The following is a 21789-nucleotide window of genomic DNA, read 5'->3' on the forward strand; positions in this document are numbered from 1 at the left end:
TAGCTTTACATCTCTCACAGTATGTCTGTCATATGCCCTTACTGCTGTCCTTGATGTTCATGTCCTGTCTCTTGAGTGTGCATTTTCTCTCTTTTGGAGGCACTTTGACCCCTGCCCTTGCTTTCTATCTCTTGCTTGCATGCCTTCACTCATTTGTGTGTGTGATCTTTCTCTTGCACACCCTTGCCTTCTATCCCTTTGTTCTTCTGCTGCCCCCCTTTCTTGCATTGCTGTACAAAGAACACAGTTCTCCTCTCCTGTGCTTGTACTTCCTCTCTTGCTCCTACTGTCAATTTTCTGTGCTCCTTTCCTCTCTCTCATGCTGCCCTTTTTCATCTTTTATTATCTCTTTTGCTTTCCCTTCTCCCTCCTTTCTCTTGTTTTCCTTCCCTCTTGCACATGATTTCTTGTTTTTCTCCATATTCCCCACACTCTTCCCTCTATCATGCTCTCTCAGTTTGCCACCTTGTAGTTTTCTCCCTTGCATGCTTCATGTCACTCACTTGCACTTTAGCCCCACCACATGTTGTCACTCTTGGTTGTACTTCTTGCATGTCTCTCACTCAGTAGCACTCCTCTCACAATCTACTTGCTAGTTCCCTTTCTTTGCATTTCCTCCATAATTTAATTCATCTTGCTGCCCCCTCACTTTCCCTCCAAAATTCACCCTAACACTCCCTCTCTTGCTTCCTTCTTGCCTCTCACACACCTTGGCACTCACTGGCATACACAGGTTCTGTCACTCCTACATGCTCCTTCCCCATCAGTCTGTCTCTCCTGGAGTCCTTCCCTCTCCCTTGCACTCCCTTCATCGCTCTCTGGACATCCCTTTCCTCCCACCCAGTGTACCTTGGGCTCCCCCTGTCAAATGTCTTTCACCTTCTTACCCTTTTACTTTTTTGTACACTTCCCTCTATCACTTTCTTGCTTGCTTTCTCACACTTACCTCACAGGGCTTCCCTTTCTACCATGCTTGTCTTGGCTCCTGCTCTTCTGCATATGCACTTCCCTATCCCTATGGCACTCCTTACATTTTTTCCTTTTCTTGTGGGTTGTCTCACATATTTTGTTTCTATTTTTTACTTCATTGTCTTTAATGCTTTCTCTTGACCACATTTAGTGATTTCAGTTGAATAGGATCCCAGTCTCTCTTGCTTGTACTTGTCTGAAAATTTCATGCACACTGCCTTTTTCTTACCCATGCCTTCACTTTCTCTTTCACTTCCCCTCTTCTCTTTTGCTCATGTTTTCTGTCTCACACATTCCCTGTTTATTTTTTATGCTTTCCTTTTAGTTAAATCTTTCAATTCCTAGAATTCTCTCTCATGTCTTTACTTGGTTGCATGTGGTTTTTCTTTGGTCTGCTGCAGTTTTCCTTGCTTGCCCTTGTACACTTTTCTCCCTTGTGAATGCTCTCCACCCTCTTTGTCTCATACTCTATCGTTGATTTCCCAATCTTTCAAGTTTCTACTTAGTTGCATGCTTTTCTTCTCTCTGTATAGCGTGTCACCCTTTTTCTGCATGTATTTTTCCTCTCAGGTACACTTTCCCCATCTCACAGCCTTACAATTCCTCTCTATTGCTTTTACTTTTGCTCTCTTGGGCACACTTTCCCTCCCTTACACAGCCATTTTCCTCCCTTCCTGTGCTGTCTTGGAAACTTTACAATTCATTTGTGTGCTTTCCTGTTCTGTCACATGCTTGTGATTCCACATGTATATTCCTAATAAAATTATCTTCTATGTAAATTGTCTCTCATTTTCCCCTGCCTTTCCCCTCTCTAACACTTTTTCATTCTTTCTATTGCACCTTTCCTCTCTTGTGCACACACTCGCTCACTTTCTCTCTGGCTTCCCTATATGCTCACACCCACAGACACATTCAGTGTGTGTCCCTGGTATGCTTTCCCTCCTTTTTCCTGTTGTTTTTCATCTTTCTCTCATACTTCTCATATTTCTGTTATGTACTTTCTCTTCCTCAATTTCTTGCTCTATCATGTGCATTCCTTCTCTGATGGGATCTTTCACTTTCCCATACACACTGCTTGTTTGTTCAAGTGTCCCTTGTCTCTCCTGTGAATATTTATCAGTTTTAGACACTCTTGGTCCCTCTCAATCAGTATCTGTTCCTTCCTTCCTTCCTTCCTTCCTTCCTTCCTTCCTTCCTTCCTTCCTTCCTTCCTTCCTTCCTTCCTTCCTTCCTTCCTTCCTTCCTTCCTTCCTTCCTTCCTTCCTTCCTTCCTTCCTTCCTTCCTTCCTTCCTTCCTTCCTTCCTTCCTTCCTTCCTTCCTTCCTTCCTTCCTCCCTTCCTCCCTTCCTCCCTTCCTCCCTTCCTCCCTTCCGCCCTCCCGCCCTCCCGCCCTCCCTCCCTCCCTCCCTCCCTCCCTCCCTTTCCCTCCCTTCCCAGATTCCTTCCTACCCCTCCTTCCCCCCCTACTCAAAGTGCAGATTAACATCTACAATCTTCTGAAAGTTGTATCTGTTTACACTTTCTGTCTCAGAGCCATGACAATTACAGTATCACCAAAATTAGGGCATGAAAAATCCTGTGCTGATTTGCCTGTCTTCTCAACTAGGATCCAAAGACGAGGAGGGTCTACAGATACTAATCAAGGTATCTTCATAAAAAATCAGATTGATCTTGCAATTTATTACTTCCCAAGATGAAACCATTTTTGTTCACTGTCCCTTTTACATATAATGGTATTAGCCGTGTCTCATCCTCTCATCCTTTGCAGATGTTTTAGAGTATAGGTTTACAGATCATGCTGTAATCCTATTTTTTTTCCAGAGAAAGTATGTGGGGCTCTGCAGTCTTTTATCCTGATGCTGAGTATTGCTCTTAAAAGTAATTTGCACAAAGCTGAATTGCTAAGAAGTCCATTACTCCTATAAACTTGCCAAAGTAAAAAGTGTATCTGACACTTGGGCTTAGTAAGAGTATCTTTGTGTAGTCCCAGAAGACATCTCATTGCACCACAAAAAATAGAGTCTCTGCAGAAGAATATGCTGTACATTGTACTAAAAAAAGCTGTGAAGAAAGTTGTGAGCAATATTTTGATACAGTGCATGAACACACAGTTCACTGAAGAAATTATTCCATCACTCCTTTCTCTTCTGTACTTTGCATATTCCATTTTATTCTGAAACAGATTGGAGCCTAGTGTCAGCTTGGTTTTCTCTCTTAAATTAGCAAGAGCTGTGTGATGATGTTGGACTTTGAGTGGTTTGTTCTGCTCCTCAAGCAGAAGCAGAGTCATTCAGAAGAACAGTACTGGAAGGAGAGGGTCATATTTGTAGAGTTTTTCTTATATACCTCTTTATTATACCTCTTATACCTCTTTATCTCTATACCTCTTATACCTCTTTATTTTAGCAATGTTTCTAGATGTAAACTGTACTTTTGCTGGTATTGGCCTAATCCTACTATTCTTTCAAGTTTTTTTCCTTTTCCACCATTATTTTTCTGTTCTCCTCTGTTCCATGGCCAACATAACTGGTTCTGGTAGCTGTGGATAGGACTGTACACGACATACTGTCATTCTGCATTTATCTAAGATTTTTCTATCTTCTTTTCTCACACCTTCTTCTGAAGTTAACAAATTCTTCTTGAATGTGTGTGTTACTGGGATGGCAAGAGTAATTTGAGGAGAGAGTGTTATTTTATTTAAGTCACAAGTTTAAAAATAGTTACTGTAGTGAAAAAATACAAGGAAGAGTTGACTCTGCCCTCAGTGCAGAAGAGTGAGCATTGCTTTGCAGAACCACAGAACACCCCAGGTTGGAGATGCCCTTAAAAGATCATCTGGTTCAGCCTTTTCTGGGAAGAGGAGCCTCCATGAAATCATTGAGCATGCTGTCCAGTTTTGTCTTGAAAATTTGCAAGTGATGGGGACTCTACCAGATCCCTGGCAAGATTGTATCTGTGATTGATTGTTCTCACTATAGATTGTGTCTTTTTTATACTGAGATGAACCCTCTCCCAGTACTACTTGCACCCAATGCCCTATATTTTCTCCATGTACCACCTGGTGAGGAGAGCACCTCCATCCTTTGTTGCCATCTTGAAATAATTAAATACAGGAATGCTGTGATGAAGTCTCCCTGAACCTTCTCCATGGAGAAGAGACTTAACTTCTACTGTCATATGTCATAGAGCTCTTTCATGCTCTCCAGTCCTTCTTTAGAGCCCCTCCAGCCTGTCCATGTCTTTTTGGAAGGATGGGGAACCAGAACTGAGCATACTAGAGGTGTGGCCTGACAAGCACTCAGTATACTGAGTTGGGATAATCACATCTCTCCCTGCTAGTAATGCCCCTGAGGATGCAGCCCAGGACATGATTTAACTGTTGCTGCAGCACTGCTCTGCTGACTCATGTTTAGTACCCCCAGATCCCTTTTGGCAGCACTGGTTCCCAGCCACATGCATCCTAACCTTGGTGCAGGACTTTGCACTTGTCTTTGTTAAACTTCATATAGGTCTTAATAGCCTGACCAGATCTCTCTGTAAGACAGCTCTCCCTTCTCCTGTGTCCACCTCAATGCCCAGTTTAGTGCCAGCAGCACATTAGTGAAGGTGCTTTCAATCCTACCATCTAGACTATTTATGAATATGTTGAGCAGTTTGGGCTCAATAATATTCACTGTGGGACCCTACTTGTGACTGGCTGCCACACTGAGTAAAATTAACAGATCAGCACCCATTCTGGCCTTGCTGGCCAGTTTCCTATCCATACTTAAATAAATTGCACTTTACCTTTCTAGAAATGCCTTGTTTTACTGTTGATGTGTCTTGCTAGACTGGTATATTTTAACATTTTACACTTGAATTTAATTTAATAACTTGGACATTAAGAGTCTGTGGTAAATTTCTTCAGATCCCATCTGTCAATAACAATTGTTGGATGCAGTTTCTCTTTACACCTTTAGCTAAGGTCATGAAGAATAACTGTTTGTTTACAAAGATGAGCAGAATAGCCTGCCAGATGCACCTTAACAGAAAATCAATCTATTAATTTCCTTGTTATTTCTTGCATGTATGGCACCAGTATGAAATGCTTCAGGTTTTTTTTCCTACTGGAAACCTTATTAACTGTTCAGTGAATTTTGGAAGAATAGTCACAGAAAACTGTCTGATGCTGGGCTTTGAAATAGCTTATGTTTTGTGTTTTGCTTGTTAAGATGTTTTGGTTATACTTTGCTGCAATAAAATCTGAGACAGTGTCAACAGGAATAGGCTGGTTTGGTTTAGAGGTTTTTTTTTATTTGGTTTAGGTTTTTTTTGAGTTTTTTTTTTTTGCTTGTTTGTTTTGGTTTTGGTTTTTTTGGGGTTATTTTGTGTATATGTCTTCGCTTTGGGTTCTTTGTATGTGTGTGTGGTGTGTTTTTTGGTTTTTTTTTTTTTTTTTTTGGGTGTCTTTTTTTGCGTATTTTGCTGACACGAAGCTCACAGCACAACTGCTTATGCCAGCAGTGAGTACAGGGAAGAACATTGGTACAATTCTATTTTTCATATTCTTGATGCTAAAATTAAGAGAATTAAAGTTTCAAGTTCTAATTGCATTTTACTGCTAAGTCTTTGTCAGAACCTGCTGAACCCTGTACTACAATCCACATGTGCTACAGTCCCCTGCAACTTATTGCCACAGGCACAACCTTGCTCAGGTACCTTCTCTGCCATTCTTACTGAGAAAAAGATTGCAGAGTGCAGAGAAAAATTAGTCATTCCCAAGTTCCATCCTTTCCATGGCAGCAGAATACTCTTTACAGTCCTTTTATCTTGCTGGCAATCACCATTTTTTGACATCTATCCATTGATAGGATGTGGTGACAAAAAATGTGACTTTATAGGATTAAAAATGTTCTGATTGGTAGTTTCTACCAGAGTTAATAATGTAAATTTCCAGAGGACTCTTGGTTCCTTTAGAACTGCTAAAAATATCAAGTGTCTTTCCATGACAATGCAGGATTGTGTTCTATAATCTCTATTTTAGATGCATAATCTAAAATAGTATTGTAGAATTATACTAAGTGAGGATGGGACATGTGGGAGAGATGTAGCAAATTTGTTCTTGCTGCTGAACTGATTGATACTTGCTTAGATCAGAGAAATGTCTTACAAATTGCAGATACTCTAAGATGTTGGAGAAATTTGGAGTGCTGTTTCTCAGTGCAACTCTTCATTAGTATATCTGGGGCAGATGAGCAAAATGCCAAGTCTTTTTTCATAGGGCACTAAACAGGGAGATCTTTGAAAATGCAGAATGCCTAGAAAGAGAAGCGCTACTTAATACTGTAGATGTTAATACAGTAAAAATTGCCTTCAAACAGGCCAATTCAGTATCTCCAGCAGGAGATAACTTAGGCAGTGATGTTTAGCTAGAAAAGGCAGAGGAGATGGAAGGGCAGAAACGCTAGAGGGAAACACTAGAGGCATTGAAAGGGTTCAGCACATTCATACTGAAACCCTCCACAATGACCCTCCTCTTCCAACCCTAGAAGAGTGACAATACTAGAGTATTCCACTCTTACATGCTTATTTATTTCTAAACTGTTTATTTGATATGGTGTATTGGATAAAGGGTTGGAACACTGTAAACACTGTAAAGTATATTTTAAACTTCCTTGTGGATGCATTTGTAGGGCTGGCTATGGAGATTTTTTTGCTTGGTTTTTAAGCTACAAAACTTGTTGCCACCAGCTGCCAAGTATTCTATATAACTAGGAGACATGTTTTCACAATAACATAGTGGTTTGGTTTATTGTTTTGTGGTGGCTTTTTTGTTTGTTTTGTTTTTTTTTTTTTTTTTTTTTTTCCATTGTAGTTTTTTCATTTTGCAAGCCTTTAATTACTCAGCGGCACCTTAGAGATGGATTGAGAGGTGAAAAATTTGTTCATGAAACATCTACTGTTAGGGTTCAGGATATCCAAAGTAGTGATAAACCTATTAATATAACAGTTTCTTGATCATATTTTACTATGTATTAAATATTTTCCATTAAAAGAGACAATTTGTGCTGAAAGTTGGTATGTTTTCTAGACCATACTTAATGTTTGCATTCTACTTACAGTATCTTTAGTGATTTTAATCTGTAGTGTTCTTTGCTTCAGAACTCATCAAAAACATTGTTTTTTCCTGGATCTCGTATGAAGTTTGAATATGCTTTCTCATCTGAAACACGTATGGATCTCTCTTTCAAGTCCCCATAAGCTAACTTCCTACATGAGCTGATTATTAGAAGCTCAGTATTCCTTTTTGTTAGTCCTGTGTTGTGCAGAGGCCTTAATAGTGGGCTGTTTTTGTCAGAACATGGAGGTAGTTTATATCTGTCTGTGCTCATCTCCTTTAAATGATGCAAGGTATTAATTGCTGAAGAGATGATTCAGTGTGGATAAGTTACAGATTGATACTTTGGATATGTCCTGTAGTCTTCCATTACTTTAATTGAAACAGCACTGAGAATTTGCAAGGTTATTCATTACTGGCTGGTCCAGATCATAAACATGAGGATACATGAGTGGCATCTCACAGCCAGCTTTCTCTGTTCCTCTGGCGAATCCATTTGGAATTCATTTCACTCAGAAACCAGTGGAACTAGCTGGATTGTCATGATCATGTTATCAGCAGCTGCCTGATCCTGGGATGCTGCTTTCCTTGCGGCCTGAAGATGCTGCGTGCGCTGTGTCTGTAGAGTGAGGAGAAGGAGCACACAAAGGCATTACTATCAGGTGTTTGAATTTAGTCCTGGCTGAAGGAACAGGAAAGAATGCTGATGTGCTTGAAGAGCTAAGTTGTTGCCTTAGGATCAGGCCAAGTAGGTCTAACTTGTGCTCAGGCATTCCTGTGCTCTGTCTGCAGCGATCCATGTACGAATGCTTTCACCAGCTCTGAGATAAACCCAATTATTCTGCTGTTGAATCCCACTTACAGTTTAACTTTGTGGATACAGTGTGCTTTTACTGCCTTATCTAAATTGCACCACTGCATTATGCAGTAGAGCTGTCCAAGTTTTCCCTCTTAAGGTCTTTGCTATCTTAAGAGGTGAAGTGAGTGCTGAGAGCTTTTATAAGTGGAAAACAGCTATTTTTATTATACCAGAATACAGAAGGAATTGTATCATTGACCTGGGGATTCATCTATATGGTCTATAAAGTGCATTTTTTAACTCTATAAAATGTTTTTTAAAATGCCTGTTTATCTGATTGAAAAGCCATTTCCTCTGTTTATTCAGTGCTCATCTGATAATAACAAATACTATTTTTTGCTACAAATACTGTTTTAACTCATATCCACATGAAAACAAGTAAGAGTGAGGGTACTGCACTTCGTTTAATCCTTGTCAACAGAATCAGTTATTAAACATAAAGCTGGTTATTTACACAAGTTCACTGAAGACTAAGATAGTTATGCAGAAACAGGGAGCAGTCTAGTTCACTCCCAAATCTCAGTTTTCTTGGCTAAGCAGCAAGGGAAATAGTTTTTTATGAACTGAATGTATGTATTTCAGTCATTCATGCCTGCTGTTCTTGATTTTAAAACTCTGCTTTCATGACCTATTCTTCCTTCTACTGAAAGCCTTGGGAATTTAGATTTTGACTTCACTAGAAACCAGGGCTGATTCCAAGTTATTTTTATTTAAAGAATAAGAAGTTTAATGGTTTATGTAAAATACTGCATTCTGTAGCTTACTTAGTCATAAGTGCCTAATTAACATCTTGCAGAAGTGCTAGCCGTGTTAAATTTTTATTACTTGGAACAAGATTAGAATTAAAAACTGGGAGGAGCAGAACAGATTCTCAGATCAGGATTTCACTGTAAAACATTTCCACTCTTTGCCAGTGTGTTCTTTTGGGAACTGCTTATGTAAAATATTTTGATGGGGAGAGGAAAATGTTCGCTCATTATTCCAGTGAAATAGCTTTTCCCTTCCTTTTGTCTGAAGGGGTAAACATATGAATTTAGTGTGAATTAATCTCAGCAGATGTATTTTGGAGAAATTGGACAGTGGCCAGCCCAGCATTGCTTTGAGTTAATGCCTCAAGAGAGAGAGAACAATCGAAGTGCAGAAAACCTTTTCACTTCCATTTTTATTTGACTCTTGTTACCCACCAAAATGCATCCATGTGGCAGATATGGACCATGTAGTTGGGGTGCAGTGGACCCAGCTGAGCTAAGCAGCTAGGACAGAAATGCAATGTATCAGTCCTATGAGCCTAAGAATATGATATTCTTTGGATAATGTTATGTTAGTTAGCTTTGTGAAGTTTTCCAATAGCACAGTTTTTTCTGTTGTTTTGTACAGTGGTGCTGGCTGTGGGCAGCAGTGCACTCTGACAAGTTTTATGCACTTTACAAGGTGGTACAGACTCCATCTGATTGTTGAACAGGTTAGGAAGCTTTTTGAGGAGTACTGTTGTCCTCTCTTCCTCCTGCCATTCAGGCGCTGTGGAACGGCGCTGTAAGGCCAACAGGAGACAAAGCAGTCTTGCAACTGCTTAATGGAAACTTTGGCAATTAGAATAAAATACTTTAAAGTACAGAACAACCTAAGTGTGAAGTGAACTACTGGGTGCCTTTATGGCAACAGCAGTTGCTATGCTTACACCTGACGTACACAGCACATATAGAGGTGACAAGAACAAATTTTATTGGTTCATCATTGCACTAACAATCAGTTTTCTAACACAAAGTAGAGATCTCTGAACACTCCTTGTATTGTGAAATAATGCTAAAGAGGGGAGGAACTCCAGTGTCTATTCTGAGTTTGCCTTAGAATGAACTCATGTGTTTGTGTTCCCAGGAATTCCGCAGCAGTGGGTCACGGCTGCTTCTGCTACGCTCTGATGCGTTCAATTCCAGTTGCCATCTACGTTGTTTTGGTGACAGGTCTGCGCTACCACCTGTTCATATGGAGTGTCTTCTCTCCAAAGCTCCTGTACGAGGGAGTGCATGTCTTCATCACAGCTGCTGTCTGCCTGTTCTTCACAGCAATGGATCAGAACCACGCTTACAAAGTGCAGGACTGAAAATAGGTGCGCGGTATGTGGTTCTGCATTGCAACGTCCAGTGTGCCACTGGAATGGAGGAAGGGAAATACCAGCTTTAAATTGTTGGGAAGATTTTGAAGAGTAAATTGTTAAATGAGTTGGTTTTTCTAGTCAAGATCAGTCTTGTGTTACCACTGAGTTTGCTTTAAAAATGTTGAATTGAAATAAACTGTTTTCTCATGGATACCTTTTGTTCTACAGCTGTCATTATAGCACTTCCCAAATGACTGAATTTGGCATTATTACATGTTTTGGATTTAAAAATATACATCTTGATATAAGTACAGACCAGTGCCTCATGGACACAGAAAAAATCTTGTGTGCATACATTTATTTTACTTTCTTAGACCACAGAATCCTAAAAATATGCAGGATTTCTAGGCACTGTTCACAAGATTCTGACTCTATTAGCTTCAGGGGATTTTTGTGTTTGTTTTCTTTCTGGTGGATATATTGAAATTTTTATTGTACAAAAATCCCAGGTAAGAGATTTTGTTCATTTTGCATAGGCAGCAAGCATTTCTGTTTAAAAGCAGCATTTTCTTTGTAAGGTGAGTTCCATCATTATTTGCAATGGATTTCAATCTGCACTTCAGACCCTGAATAAGAAACACTTACTGTCTAACAAAGTAATGAATCTTTTATGGAGTCCAGTCACTGCTAAAATGTTGTTTCTTCTTATCAATGTATAAACGACAAATCAGGTCAGTGCAGCTAGGCTGAACATTTGATCATGTTTTCCACACATGGGTATAGAGAGTTGTGAGTAGTGAACAGGAAAACAGTTTAATGGATTAAATTACCAGAAGAATAAAATGTGTAAAAGTTGTGCATCACCTTTGCAGCTTGCATCACCATCCCCTAGTGACCTGTCTAGCCATCTCACTTGAATGTGCTGTAATTAATTTCTAATAATGTTGTTTTCCTTGCTTCTGTCAAGAAGATACATGTTAATGACTTTACTGACTATCAGTATTCAAGTGAGGTCTTTTTGCCTCTTAGTTTTATCCATCTTAGTGGCTAATATGAGTTAGTCTAAATATATTTGAAGTGTATCAGAAGAGAAGCATACAGAGACCTTTTAACTTTTGTTCCAAATATGGAAAAATAAAAACTTTCAGGACCAATATAGCTGACAGCACAGTTAAAATCACTGATGAACTTTTTGTCTCATGTTACAGATAATGCAGATCTCAAAATGTAGGCCTTAGTTTTTGTACATAAATAATAGGCCATCTTGATTACTCTAATGAAATACTTTTTCAGCTATAAAACAACTGAAATTTTCAATACACTGGCAGCATATTGCTCTTTACCTGGAGGAGAGAGTACTGGATCTTAATGTCATTTACTGTGACCTGCTGGAAGATTAAAAATTAAATACTTCTAATAAATCACTTTTTCCTACCAATTATGGTTATTTAAAACAGCTTGTATTTGTGAATGTGCATCTACCATTTTCACAGTTCTCAACATTTTTTTGGTTACCTGCTGGCTAGCAGCTGTGTTGGCATTATCAACATATTCTCTGTTTACTTACATTGTTAATTCATAAGCAGTCCTCCCTAAAATTCATACAGAGTATGTTTATAGAGACATTTGAGTCAGAGAGAAAGGGTGCTAATAAAGAGATTGAAGGGATAGAGAAGTTTCTTCTGGTGTACAGAATCCCAAAACAATGTGGGATGACATTTACAAGGTATTTTATTCTTCCTTCTGTTGTTTTTGTTTGTTTGTTTGTTTTTTGCTTCTAGTATATCTCTTTTACTATTTCTTTTATCAAATAGTGGAATTTAAACTATTGTGTGTGTGTGTGTGTTAAAATTGCATTTTTCAGATTACTTAGTTAAATGATCAGTGTCCCCCTTCTCCTCTAAAGCTGAAATATGTCCAGATTGGATGTAGGGTAAAATGGCTTGGGAAAGCTGTTACTTAGGTCTTCAATACCAGGAAAAGAGAGAAGAGGGAGAAGAGACTGCATCTCTGTCTCAAGTCAACTCATGAGTTTGCATGATATGTGAAAGAAACGTGGTGCTTTCAACTTCAGAATTGACATTTCTATTCTTTTTCACCCTTTCCCTTTGGGTGTAGGTTAATGAAATAATGCTTCATGAGCTTATGGGCTCTAGTAATGCAAACCTTAGGCAGTGAAAGAATAAATTAGTTCCTGTTGCAGGAAACCAGGCTTTAACTAATGGATTATGTTTGAATAATTTTATTTAAATCAATATAAAGCCTGAACACAAATTCTTATCTCACTAGTTAGTTGTTTCACCTCACTTCCTGTCATGTTCGGCATGTTTCAAACCCTCGTACAAGGAGACAAGTGATGTGGGAATCTGAAATGCTACTGGCAATGTAGCATTCTGAGCATACCAGTTCCTTCTGTCCAGGTCACCTGTATTTCCTGCTCCAGTGTGGGATCAGCCTGGACTTCCTCAGTAGTGCCCTGTGCCCAGACTTCTCCTTAAATACCTTCTGAGCAGTGGTATTTTCTTTCTTTGGATAAAGTTTTGCCATGTTAAGTATTTCTGCTCAGCACCTTTACTGCTGGTCAGAAAGTGCTACAGCTTGCTCTGCTAAATCATGAGATCACCACCAGTCAGCACAACTCCAGGCTTGTAACTTCTGTCTGGTATGGTCTCATGGATTCACAGTGGTGAAGCTTCAGTTTCATTTTTGTAAATGAATTCAGGCTTAAGAGAAAAAATATTAAATCTATTGCTATTTCAGGTACTACATATATGTGTTTCTGCTCTCTAGGAAAAGAAGCCTTCATTTTCCTTGCCTCTACATAAGCCAGCACAAAATCCACAGTGTGAGCCCCAGCCTTTCCAGCAGGCAGGGCATGTGTGGTAGGACACTGTTCCTCCATGGTTCTCTCTGTAAGGGTCAGGGCAGTTTCTGGAATCCCTCACATCAGGAATTTGCAGACTAAACAAGATTTAGCTCCACAATTGCTCAGTTGCCACAATTGCAAGTTACCATGAAGTGCTTCCTCTGAAAAAGCAAGGTTTTCCTGTGCTTCTCCAGCAGGAGTGGAAGGAAGCTGTGATTCCACTGGTCAGTGGGGCAGGAGAAGGAGCTGGCTGATGTCATTATAAGCCTCCCACTCTCCTAACTATTAAAGACTGTGATCAGGGGATGTTTGTGAGGCTAGCATTGCACCATCTAACAGAAGTATGGAAAGTCTGGGACATAGCCTCTCTTCAGTCCACAGGCAGATAATACAGAGGGAGACTTTTGCATCTAGAGATGGAGGCAAAATGACTGAGAGGGAGTTTGTAGGACAGTTTGTGTCTGGCCCATTGCTACTTGATTTCTTCTCTTCAGGGATGACACTCTCCGGAGAAGGGAAGGGCACTGGATGTTGGATAACTTGAGCAAGGCTTCAGCAGGGTGTACTTGGCATCCATATGTAGAGCTAATAGATGAGTGTGCTTGAAGGGTGGACTGGATCTCTGGGCTCAGGCTTCAGTGGTCTGAGTCACCCCATCTCAGCCTTGCTTGGCAGAGAAGTGATGTGATACTAGGGCAAGGCACTTTGGGATCATTCTTAAACTGGGTGAGGGAAGACACCAGAGCAAATCTGGAAGTGGTACCAAGGAGGGGGAGTGGTGTATATGCTGAAGGGGAGGAGCACCCTTTGGAGGGAGTTTGGCACACTAGAGAAAGGGGCTGCTGACAGCCTGCAGGACAGCCTGGGCATGTGCCCCTGGCTGGTAGTGGTGCAGGATGGTGCCCATGGGCTGCTGAGCAGCCCTGACACACTGATCCTGCTCCCCAGCTCATCACTGTTCAAGGAGAAAATGCACACACACATCTGTATGGGCAGCTTATCCAGCACCTGGCCTAGATCCCAGTGACCTGCCCTGCTGCTGTCATACAGACAAGGGAATCCCAGACGTTCCCAGCTTCTGTTGCTGGTATCCAGACCTCTGTTACGAGTCAGCCCAGCTTGAAGTTCAGTGCTGCTCATAAAAATCTATCAAAAGTAGAGTATGCACTCAAAAGAAATAGGATTTAAGGAGAGGAGGGAGCACTCAGCAGTGATGAAGTGAAGGACTCACACACAGAAATACACACACTAGAGGCCTGTTTATACAGAGCCAGCCCTTTTTCCCTGTGTTTTTCTCTGCTTTCCCATGTTCATTCCTTTCTGAGCCATCTTGTTCTTTTCTTTTCCCATCCTTTTGTCTCTTCCCTAAGTACTATGTAATGATTTGCATGTTCCATCAATCCCCATAAACACATGCCATAAATTTTACTGAATCCTGAAGTGCTTTTCCCTGTGGATCCCATGAATCCTATTCTCTTCCAGGCAATAAATTCCTTGAGTCTACAAGGACCTCGGTAGGAGATGCTTCTTTTTTTTACTAATTCTGTTGTGCTTCACACCAGGCATAATTGTCCAGTTGCTCAGTGTGTGATTATATTGTCATCTAAATAAATTACTATAAATTGCTGATTGAGCAATTAGGTTAGCCGAGCTCCTCAGCAAGTCCTTGCCCATCTGACCTTTGTGCAATTATGAACAGTCTATCACCTAAGTTTGCAGTGATTTGTGCCTTGTTTCAGCCTGGGGATGAGGATGCATCAAAGACCTTTTGGCTGCCATCAGCTCTAAGGAGGGGAGGCACAGAGGTGAATGTTTCTCAGAAGGGCAGAGGGAGAGCCTCAAAGGTAACAGGCACAAATTGGGGCACAGAACATTTCTAGGAGGTCAGGGGACTCTTCTTACCTGCATATTTACTGTAGAGATGAGCCTCAAGTCTCCTCCCTAGGAGATCTTCCAGCACTGGAGCAAGCTTGTTTAGTTACCCCTGCTGTGTGTTGGAAGTTGTACAGTGTGTGCTCCTAAGTTCTCTTCCAGCCAACATCTAGTAAGGATTCTGGGGTTTTGCTGTGTTTAAAGTTGTCTCTACAGTTTCTTACTGACCATTTCACAGGTTACTTCCTGAAGTCAAGAACTTCGTAATTGATTTCATAGTAAAAAAAAAACAAACCAAATAAAAAAGAAAATATCTGTGTCATTTTTTAAAAAATAGATAAACCTCACAGTTGAAAATGATTGTTAATTTCTATAGCCATGCATTTGCACCCTATTTGTAGTGTCATCTGCCCTTCAGGGCCTCTGTAGCTTGAGTATTCCCAGACTTGATTACAAAAGGTGCCCTATTCTGTTATTGCTTCTGTTATGATTCAGATGGTTCCCCAAAATGTTCAGCTGAGTCTGTCTTGCTGGTTTGGCACGAGTTGGTTTGTACTGTGCGTGGCTTTTTGTTTTGAATAAATTTTTAAGAGACTAACATGACTGGAGTTAACAGCCCAGAGCAGTGAGTTGCTTAGGAGTAGGAGAACAGCTTCTTAGATTTTGGTTGCACATGAATTCACCCTACACATCAGTGGTCAGGACTTTTGGCAGTGGCACTGAGAGCCCAGTTCCTCCACAAAAGCCCCTGCTGGAGGTGCCTTGTCACTGGAGTAAGGTCCCTGGTCCTTCCCTGTCACAACTGGAACACAAGGCAGCTGCTGAGAAAAGGCAGAGGCGTGTTAGACAGGATTTTCACAGCTGGATGTGCAGTTACGACTGGAGATTTCTTGTCCACAGCTCTGACAAAGACATGCATCTGAGAGTGTGAACACCTCCTTTCTGCTCTGTGAGGCAGAAAATCTCCAGTGTTGCCTGTTTAACGTTGCTCAACAGTGTGCCACAGATCATAAGTAGTGGCTTCCCTTCTGCTTTGCCATGAGCGTGCAGGGCAGCTCTGTGGAGATCCCCCATGGGAGGGAAATGGGTGGCACTGCCTCAGGGACCCCAGCACAGCGCAGCACTTGGTGTTGTCACTAGCACTGAGGTGCCTGCAGTGATAAATCCTCTGGTGATCAGCAGCGTGGGGCACAGCTTTGGTTTGCAAAGCGCAGTCTGATGTGTGAAGTGTGTGAAAGATTAATATGTGGAGAGCCATTCTCAGCTGTGTGTGGTTAGAAGCTCCATGCCTGACAGGTCTGGGTGCACAGAGGGCAGCCCTGGGAATCCCTCTAAGGGCACTGGGCTCATTTTTGAGGCTTGCAGTGGAAGGCTGAGAGGATTCCCTGATGGGATGTGAAAAATATTTAAGGGAAAGTGGAGCAAGGGTAGAATAAGGGATGTGCAAGGATGAAACAAAATATTGAGAGCAATGGTGTTGAATTTTTCTGTTGTAGGGTAGTTTTTGCAGGGTGGGCTGGGCTGTCAATGCCATCTGCCCTTTCAACACATGTAGCGTTTCAGAGCAAGCCAAAATAAATCCCTTTTATGAAAACCTCAGAATTAAAAAAAAAAAAGGAAAAACTAACCAAGCAAAAACCACCAAACCAAACCAAACCAAACCAAACCAAACCAAACCAAACCAAACCCAACCCAACCAAACCAAACCAAACTCTTAACTAGAAAAACCCAATCACTAGATAAACCCAATCACAATAGTCAAGACAGTTGTCTGACTGGAACCAATAGTTCAGCTACATATAAATTCGCAACAGCTGACTTCTGATAGGCTTTGATTTCAACATTCTACTCAAAAAGTTTTGCTAGTGGAGAGAAAGGGGAGCAGAAAGAAACGAAATGTATGTGACCTCATCTGTCCTGCTGACCTGTTCAAATCAAACCTGGTGAAAAACAAATGTTGCAGGATATTCAGAGTTCCCATACCCCTTGACTAAACATCCACAGTGTCTTATGTAGAAAGTTCCCAGGGCAGGCCTCTGCTACTGCCTTGACTTCAGCCAGGATTTTCTCACTGTCTCACAAAACATCCTCATAGGTAAACTCAGGAAATGTTGATTAAATGAAAGACAGAGAGCTGGATCAAGAACTGGCTGAAATGGCAGAGCTCAGAGGGTTGTGGCCAGCAGAGTGGAACCCAACTGGAGGCTGGTGGTGGTGGCATTCCCCAGGGACCAATTCTGGGTCCAGTTGTACTTGGCTCGTTTATCAACAACTCAAATGAAGGGATAGAAAATGACCCTGAGCCAGTTTGCAGATGATACAAAACTGGGGGGAGTGGCTGGCACACTGAAGGCTTTGCTGCCCCCTCGGAGGGACCTTCAGGGGCTGCAGAGTGGGGCAGAGAGAAACCTCATGGGGTTCAGCAAGTTTAGAGTCCTGCAGCTGGGGAGGAAGAGCCCCAGGCAGCAGCACAGGCTGGGGGTGACCTGCTGGAGAGCAGCTCTGTGGAGAAGGACCTGGGCTCCTGGTGGACAACAAGCTGTCCATGAGCCAGCAGTGCCCTCGCAGCCAGGAGGGCCAGTGGGGTCCTGGGGGCATCAGGAGGAGTGTGGCCATCAGGTCAAGGGAGGTTGTTGTCCCCCCGCTCCACTCCAGTGAGGCACATCTGGAGTGCTGGGTCCAGTTCTGGCTCCTCAGTCCAAGAGAGACAAGGAGCTGCTGGAGAGGGACCTTGGAGAGTCTCTAAGACGATTTCAGGTCTGAAGGATCTGCCTTATGAGAACAGAGAAAGAAAAACTGTGAGAGCTGGGCCTGTTTAGTGAAGAGAAGAGAAGAGAAGAGAAGAGAAGAGAAGAGAAGAGAAGAGGAGAGGAGAGGAGAGGAGAGGAGAGGAGAGGAGAGGAGAGGAGAGGAGAGGAGAGGAGAGGAGAGGAGAGGAGAGGAGAGGAGAGGAGAGGAGAGGAGAGGAGAGGAGAGGAGAGGAGAGGAGAGGAGAGGAGAGGAGAGGAGAGGAGAGGAGAGGAGAGGAGAGGAGAGGAGAGGAGAGGAGAGGAGAAGAGAAGAGAAGAGAAGAGAAGAGAAGAGAAGAGAAGAGAAGAGAAGAGAAGAGAAGAGAAGAGAAGAGAAGAGAAGAGAAGAGAAGAGAAGAGAAGAGAAGGGCTGTCATCAATGCATAAAAATATCTCCAAGGCATGTGCCCAGAGGATGCTTCTAGACTCCTCTCAGCACTGCCAGCAACAGAGCAAGGGTTAATGGCCATAACAATAACACAAGAAATTCCACCTTAATACCTGTCTGGATGTCAGAGCACTGGAACTGGCTGCCCTGGGAGGTTGCTGTGTCTCCCTCTCTGAAGATGTTCAAAACCCACCTGGGCATGTTCCTGTGACACTTGCTTAGGGTGACCCTGCTTTAGCAGGACCTCTGGACTGGATGATCTTCTGAAGTCCCTTCCAACCCCTAAATATTCTGTGATTCTGTAAAGACTGGGCAGTCAGGACTTAGCCTGTGTCCATTCGACGTAACAGCAGGCTCATCAGTCCGTGCACATGGGCTTTGGGCAAAGAACAGGTGTTGAAACGTGGACTTGCTAGTTCCCCTGGTCCTGGAACAACCTTATTTAAATGCAAACTGAAGAAGCTCCTACAAGTTCCTTCTTACTCACTAAAGAGACAGCCATCTGACAAATATGCCTCAGTAGCAGAATTTTACTGGGTTTTTGATGAAGGCTCTTATCTGCAACCATGGTCAACACCTGCACTTCTGCCTTAGCATCCTTGTGGTGGAGTCTGGACAGCTGCTGCCTGTTTTGATTCCTTAGTACAAGTGTAGGATCAAAATTAGTCACTCTGTCCATCTTTCCTCCACACTGCTGCATCTGTCAGGGTATGTGACACACAGCCTGCCGGCAACTTGGACAGTGAGCTGGGAATAAACTCTTCTTCCTCTTCACTGAATGCTGTAGGGCCATGGCTGGGGCCTGTCTGCCACCCGAGGAGGCACACAGCACTGTCCTAGCTCACAGATCAGCAGAGACAGACAAAGGTCTGACTTTCCTTTTGCATTTTAAGGATCACTTGTGTGGAGCCTGCTTGCTCGCCCTAGGGTGAATTTTGCAGAGCAAACACCATGATACCAGAAGTACACCACGTGCTATGTACCACAGCAGGCAGACAGGTATAGACAAACAAGATATTTAAAGTCTGAAACTCAGATGATAAAATACTAGATGATTAGCGATGTAATTTTACTCCATTTGTAACAAATGTGCTCATTTGCATGAGGAGTGCAATGAACGTAGATTAGATGAAACAAAAGCACAGAGATTGGGCAGTTTTCCTCTTTTATGCAAAGACTATAATTAGTCTGTATTTTGATATGTGATGGTTTGAAAATATCTTAGCTGAATACAGAGCAAGTGTAACTTCCCTGGAAGTGTTTCACCTGCTGTTAGGTGCTTAAATCAAATTGCTGGGTTTTTTTCATCAGATCAATTAGATTATTTTACATGTGATGTGCCCTTCGCCCCCCCCCCCCCCCCAACTCCATTAAACATACTGTTTCCCTGGAACGGGCTTTTTAATTGAGCCTTGCTTGTTCCCACTGAAATCAGGGTGTTTTGCTCATAGTGCCAAGAGAGCCCTAACTTGCAAATAATTTCCAGTTGCCATTACTGAAATCTCTTACTTGCCTGATGCTGTATTGCTTGAGATGCATGAAGTACTCTTAGAAAATAAAGACCAAATCAGTTTAATTCTTCATTTGAAACGTTAGTGTCATGCTGCTTTTATGTAGGCATATGCATGTTGAGTACTATTTTCTGAGTGTAATTGCCTTAAGTGCTGTTGATCGTGCAAAGAGAATGGTGCATTCTCTAATTCAAGGGCATCAAAGATCCAGATCCTGAAAATGCTTAAGCATGTGGAGAAGGCCTTCTGAAGGGATGCCACAGGCATCCAGCAACCCTTGTGTTCGAGGCTGGGTCTGCATTTAGCAGACTGACACTAGGAGAGGCACTCCCCATCTTATCCCTGAGCAGTGCTGGTGGTTGGAGGGAGAGATCTGTCAGGAGAGCAGAAATGGTGAGAACTGTTGCAGGCAGGAAAAGAGCAGTGTGGATGGAGTGTTTGGAATCAGGGGGAAGTAACTAGATGGGACATAGAAAACACCAGGAAGACAAATGAACGGAGGCAAATGAGGAATACTGAAATATGTGAATCCAGTGTCAGGGACTGAATCTTCGACTTATTGGTGGCAATGTGAAAAAGCTAGGTTGAAATATGTTGTCAAGGTCTTTCTTGAGGGCTTGTGACTAACTTCAATCCACTCTATTTGTGAACTGAAATACAAATAAAACTAAAGTGGTCTTGAAAACATAGGCTGGACAAAACAACTAGTGCTGGAAAACTGATCTAGTTTGAAGACCAGTAGCATTTATAAGAACTTCCGATTAAAACTCCCTGCTCTTACTGAGAAATCTCCCTCTTCATCTCAAGAAACTTTCATTCTGCTCCACACTGGGTGATTTCTTGTAAACAGCATCCCACAGTACGGATTTGAGTGCTGGGGTCTCATTGTGTTTAGCCTCACTTGCTGACTAGTAAGCACTTCATGGGATCCTGTCATGAGATCCTCTGTGCAGCTTCAGACCTGCACAGAGCAATGGAGTGGAGGTGGAAAAACAGTACCAGAAAGACATGGACCTAAGCAGATCCACCTAGTGGATCCAGAGAAGAGACACAAGAATGATCAGAGGGCTGGAGCACTTTTAGGGGACTGAGAGAATTCAGGCTGTTCAGCCTGAAGAAGAAAAACCTCCTAAAGGGACTCTATAGGAAAGATGGGACAAACATTTTATTAGGATCTCCAGCAATGGCTTTAAACTACAAGAAGGTAAATTTAGAATCAGGGAAAAAATTCTTTACTGTGAGGGTAGTGTGGATGCCCCATTCCTCCAGCAATCAAGGTCAGGCTGGGTTGAGCTCTGAGCAACCTGGTCTAGTGAAATGTGACCTGCCCATGGCAAGGGGTTGGAACTAGATGACCTTTGAGGTCCCTTCTATCTCAAACCACTTTATGATTCTAGGATTCTATGATTCTTTGAGATTTATGCTAGATATAAGGAAGAATATTTCATGGTAAGGGCAGTGAAACACTGGCACAGGTTTCCCAGGGAAGCAGTGGATGCATCATTTCTGGAAATGTTCAAGGTGAGGTTGGACAGGTCTCTGAGCTACCTGATAGAGCTGAAGATGTCCCTGCTTATTGCAGGGGTCTTGGGCTACAGGATCTTCAAAGCTCCCTTACAAGCCAAATCTTTCTATGATGCTATGAAAAGCAGGAATAGGGTGGGAAAGCTGTAAATGTAATGTACAAACATCCACAGACATTGCACCCTGAACATTGTTGAAATTGATAGTACAGAGCAATTTCCTTTTTCATGCATGAATGTTTTACAAGGCACTCATTTTGTGGCTCCTGCTTCACAGGGCTGCTTGCTCCCTCAAGGTAACATCTCAAGAAAGGTCCTGTCACAGCTTGTAAATGAAGGAGGGAAGCTTGTTTTAAGAAGGATGAAGCTAGAAAGTAGTTGAGAATTCTCATTGCTTTATGGAGAGAGAGTTTTACTGGTGAAAGAAAAACACAGCAATTCTGTGAATAGATATGTATCTAGAAATCCCTTATTTTCTGAACACAGCCTCTTACAGGAACATGCAAGACCATTCCAAGTGGAAGACAGCATCTTTATTTGCTTTCTTTGCTTGTTTCTGTGTCATTGCTTCTAGCTTTCAGGCAAATTCTACCCTCTCTTGCTTTGACTGCTGAGTCCTTGCACTACTGAGCTGCACACAAACCAGCTTGTGGGAGCACCACTAGCATGTGCCTCTTTCAGGGTGCATCTCGCAACTTTATCCATGCTTTTCCGTGTATGTTTCAGTCCATCTGCTGCATTTCACATAGCTATGTTGAGAGAAACTACTATGCTTCAAGAGGGAGAAAAGCTTTTTTATATCAGTATTTTTGTGCCTCTA

The 21789-nt window shown here is 42.0% G+C and overlaps 1 protein-coding gene across 5 annotated transcripts in view; it reads left to right on the plus strand.

Moving 5' to 3' along the window:
• PIGG (phosphatidylinositol glycan anchor biosynthesis class G (EMM blood group)) overlaps positions 1–11458 on the plus strand; it is a 79531-nt gene extending 68073 nt beyond the window's left edge. For all 5 annotated transcript variants that reach the window (XM_021533887.4, XM_085567648.1, XM_085567647.1 and 2 more), the window contains one exon: positions 9801–11458. In XM_021533887.4, coding sequence (XP_021389562.2) covers positions 9801–10026 — 226 coding nt within the window. In that variant the 3' untranslated portion in view covers positions 10027–11458. The remainder of the gene's footprint in view (positions 1–9800) is intronic.
• Positions 11459–21789: the final 10331 nt, after the last annotated feature.

The sequence above is a fragment of the Lonchura striata genome, chromosome Z, assembly GCF_050655825.1.
Source record: "Lonchura striata isolate lonStrDom1 chromosome Z, ASM5065582v1, whole genome shotgun sequence".
NCBI classification, from domain to species: Eukaryota; Metazoa; Chordata; class Aves; order Passeriformes; family Estrildidae; genus Lonchura; species Lonchura striata.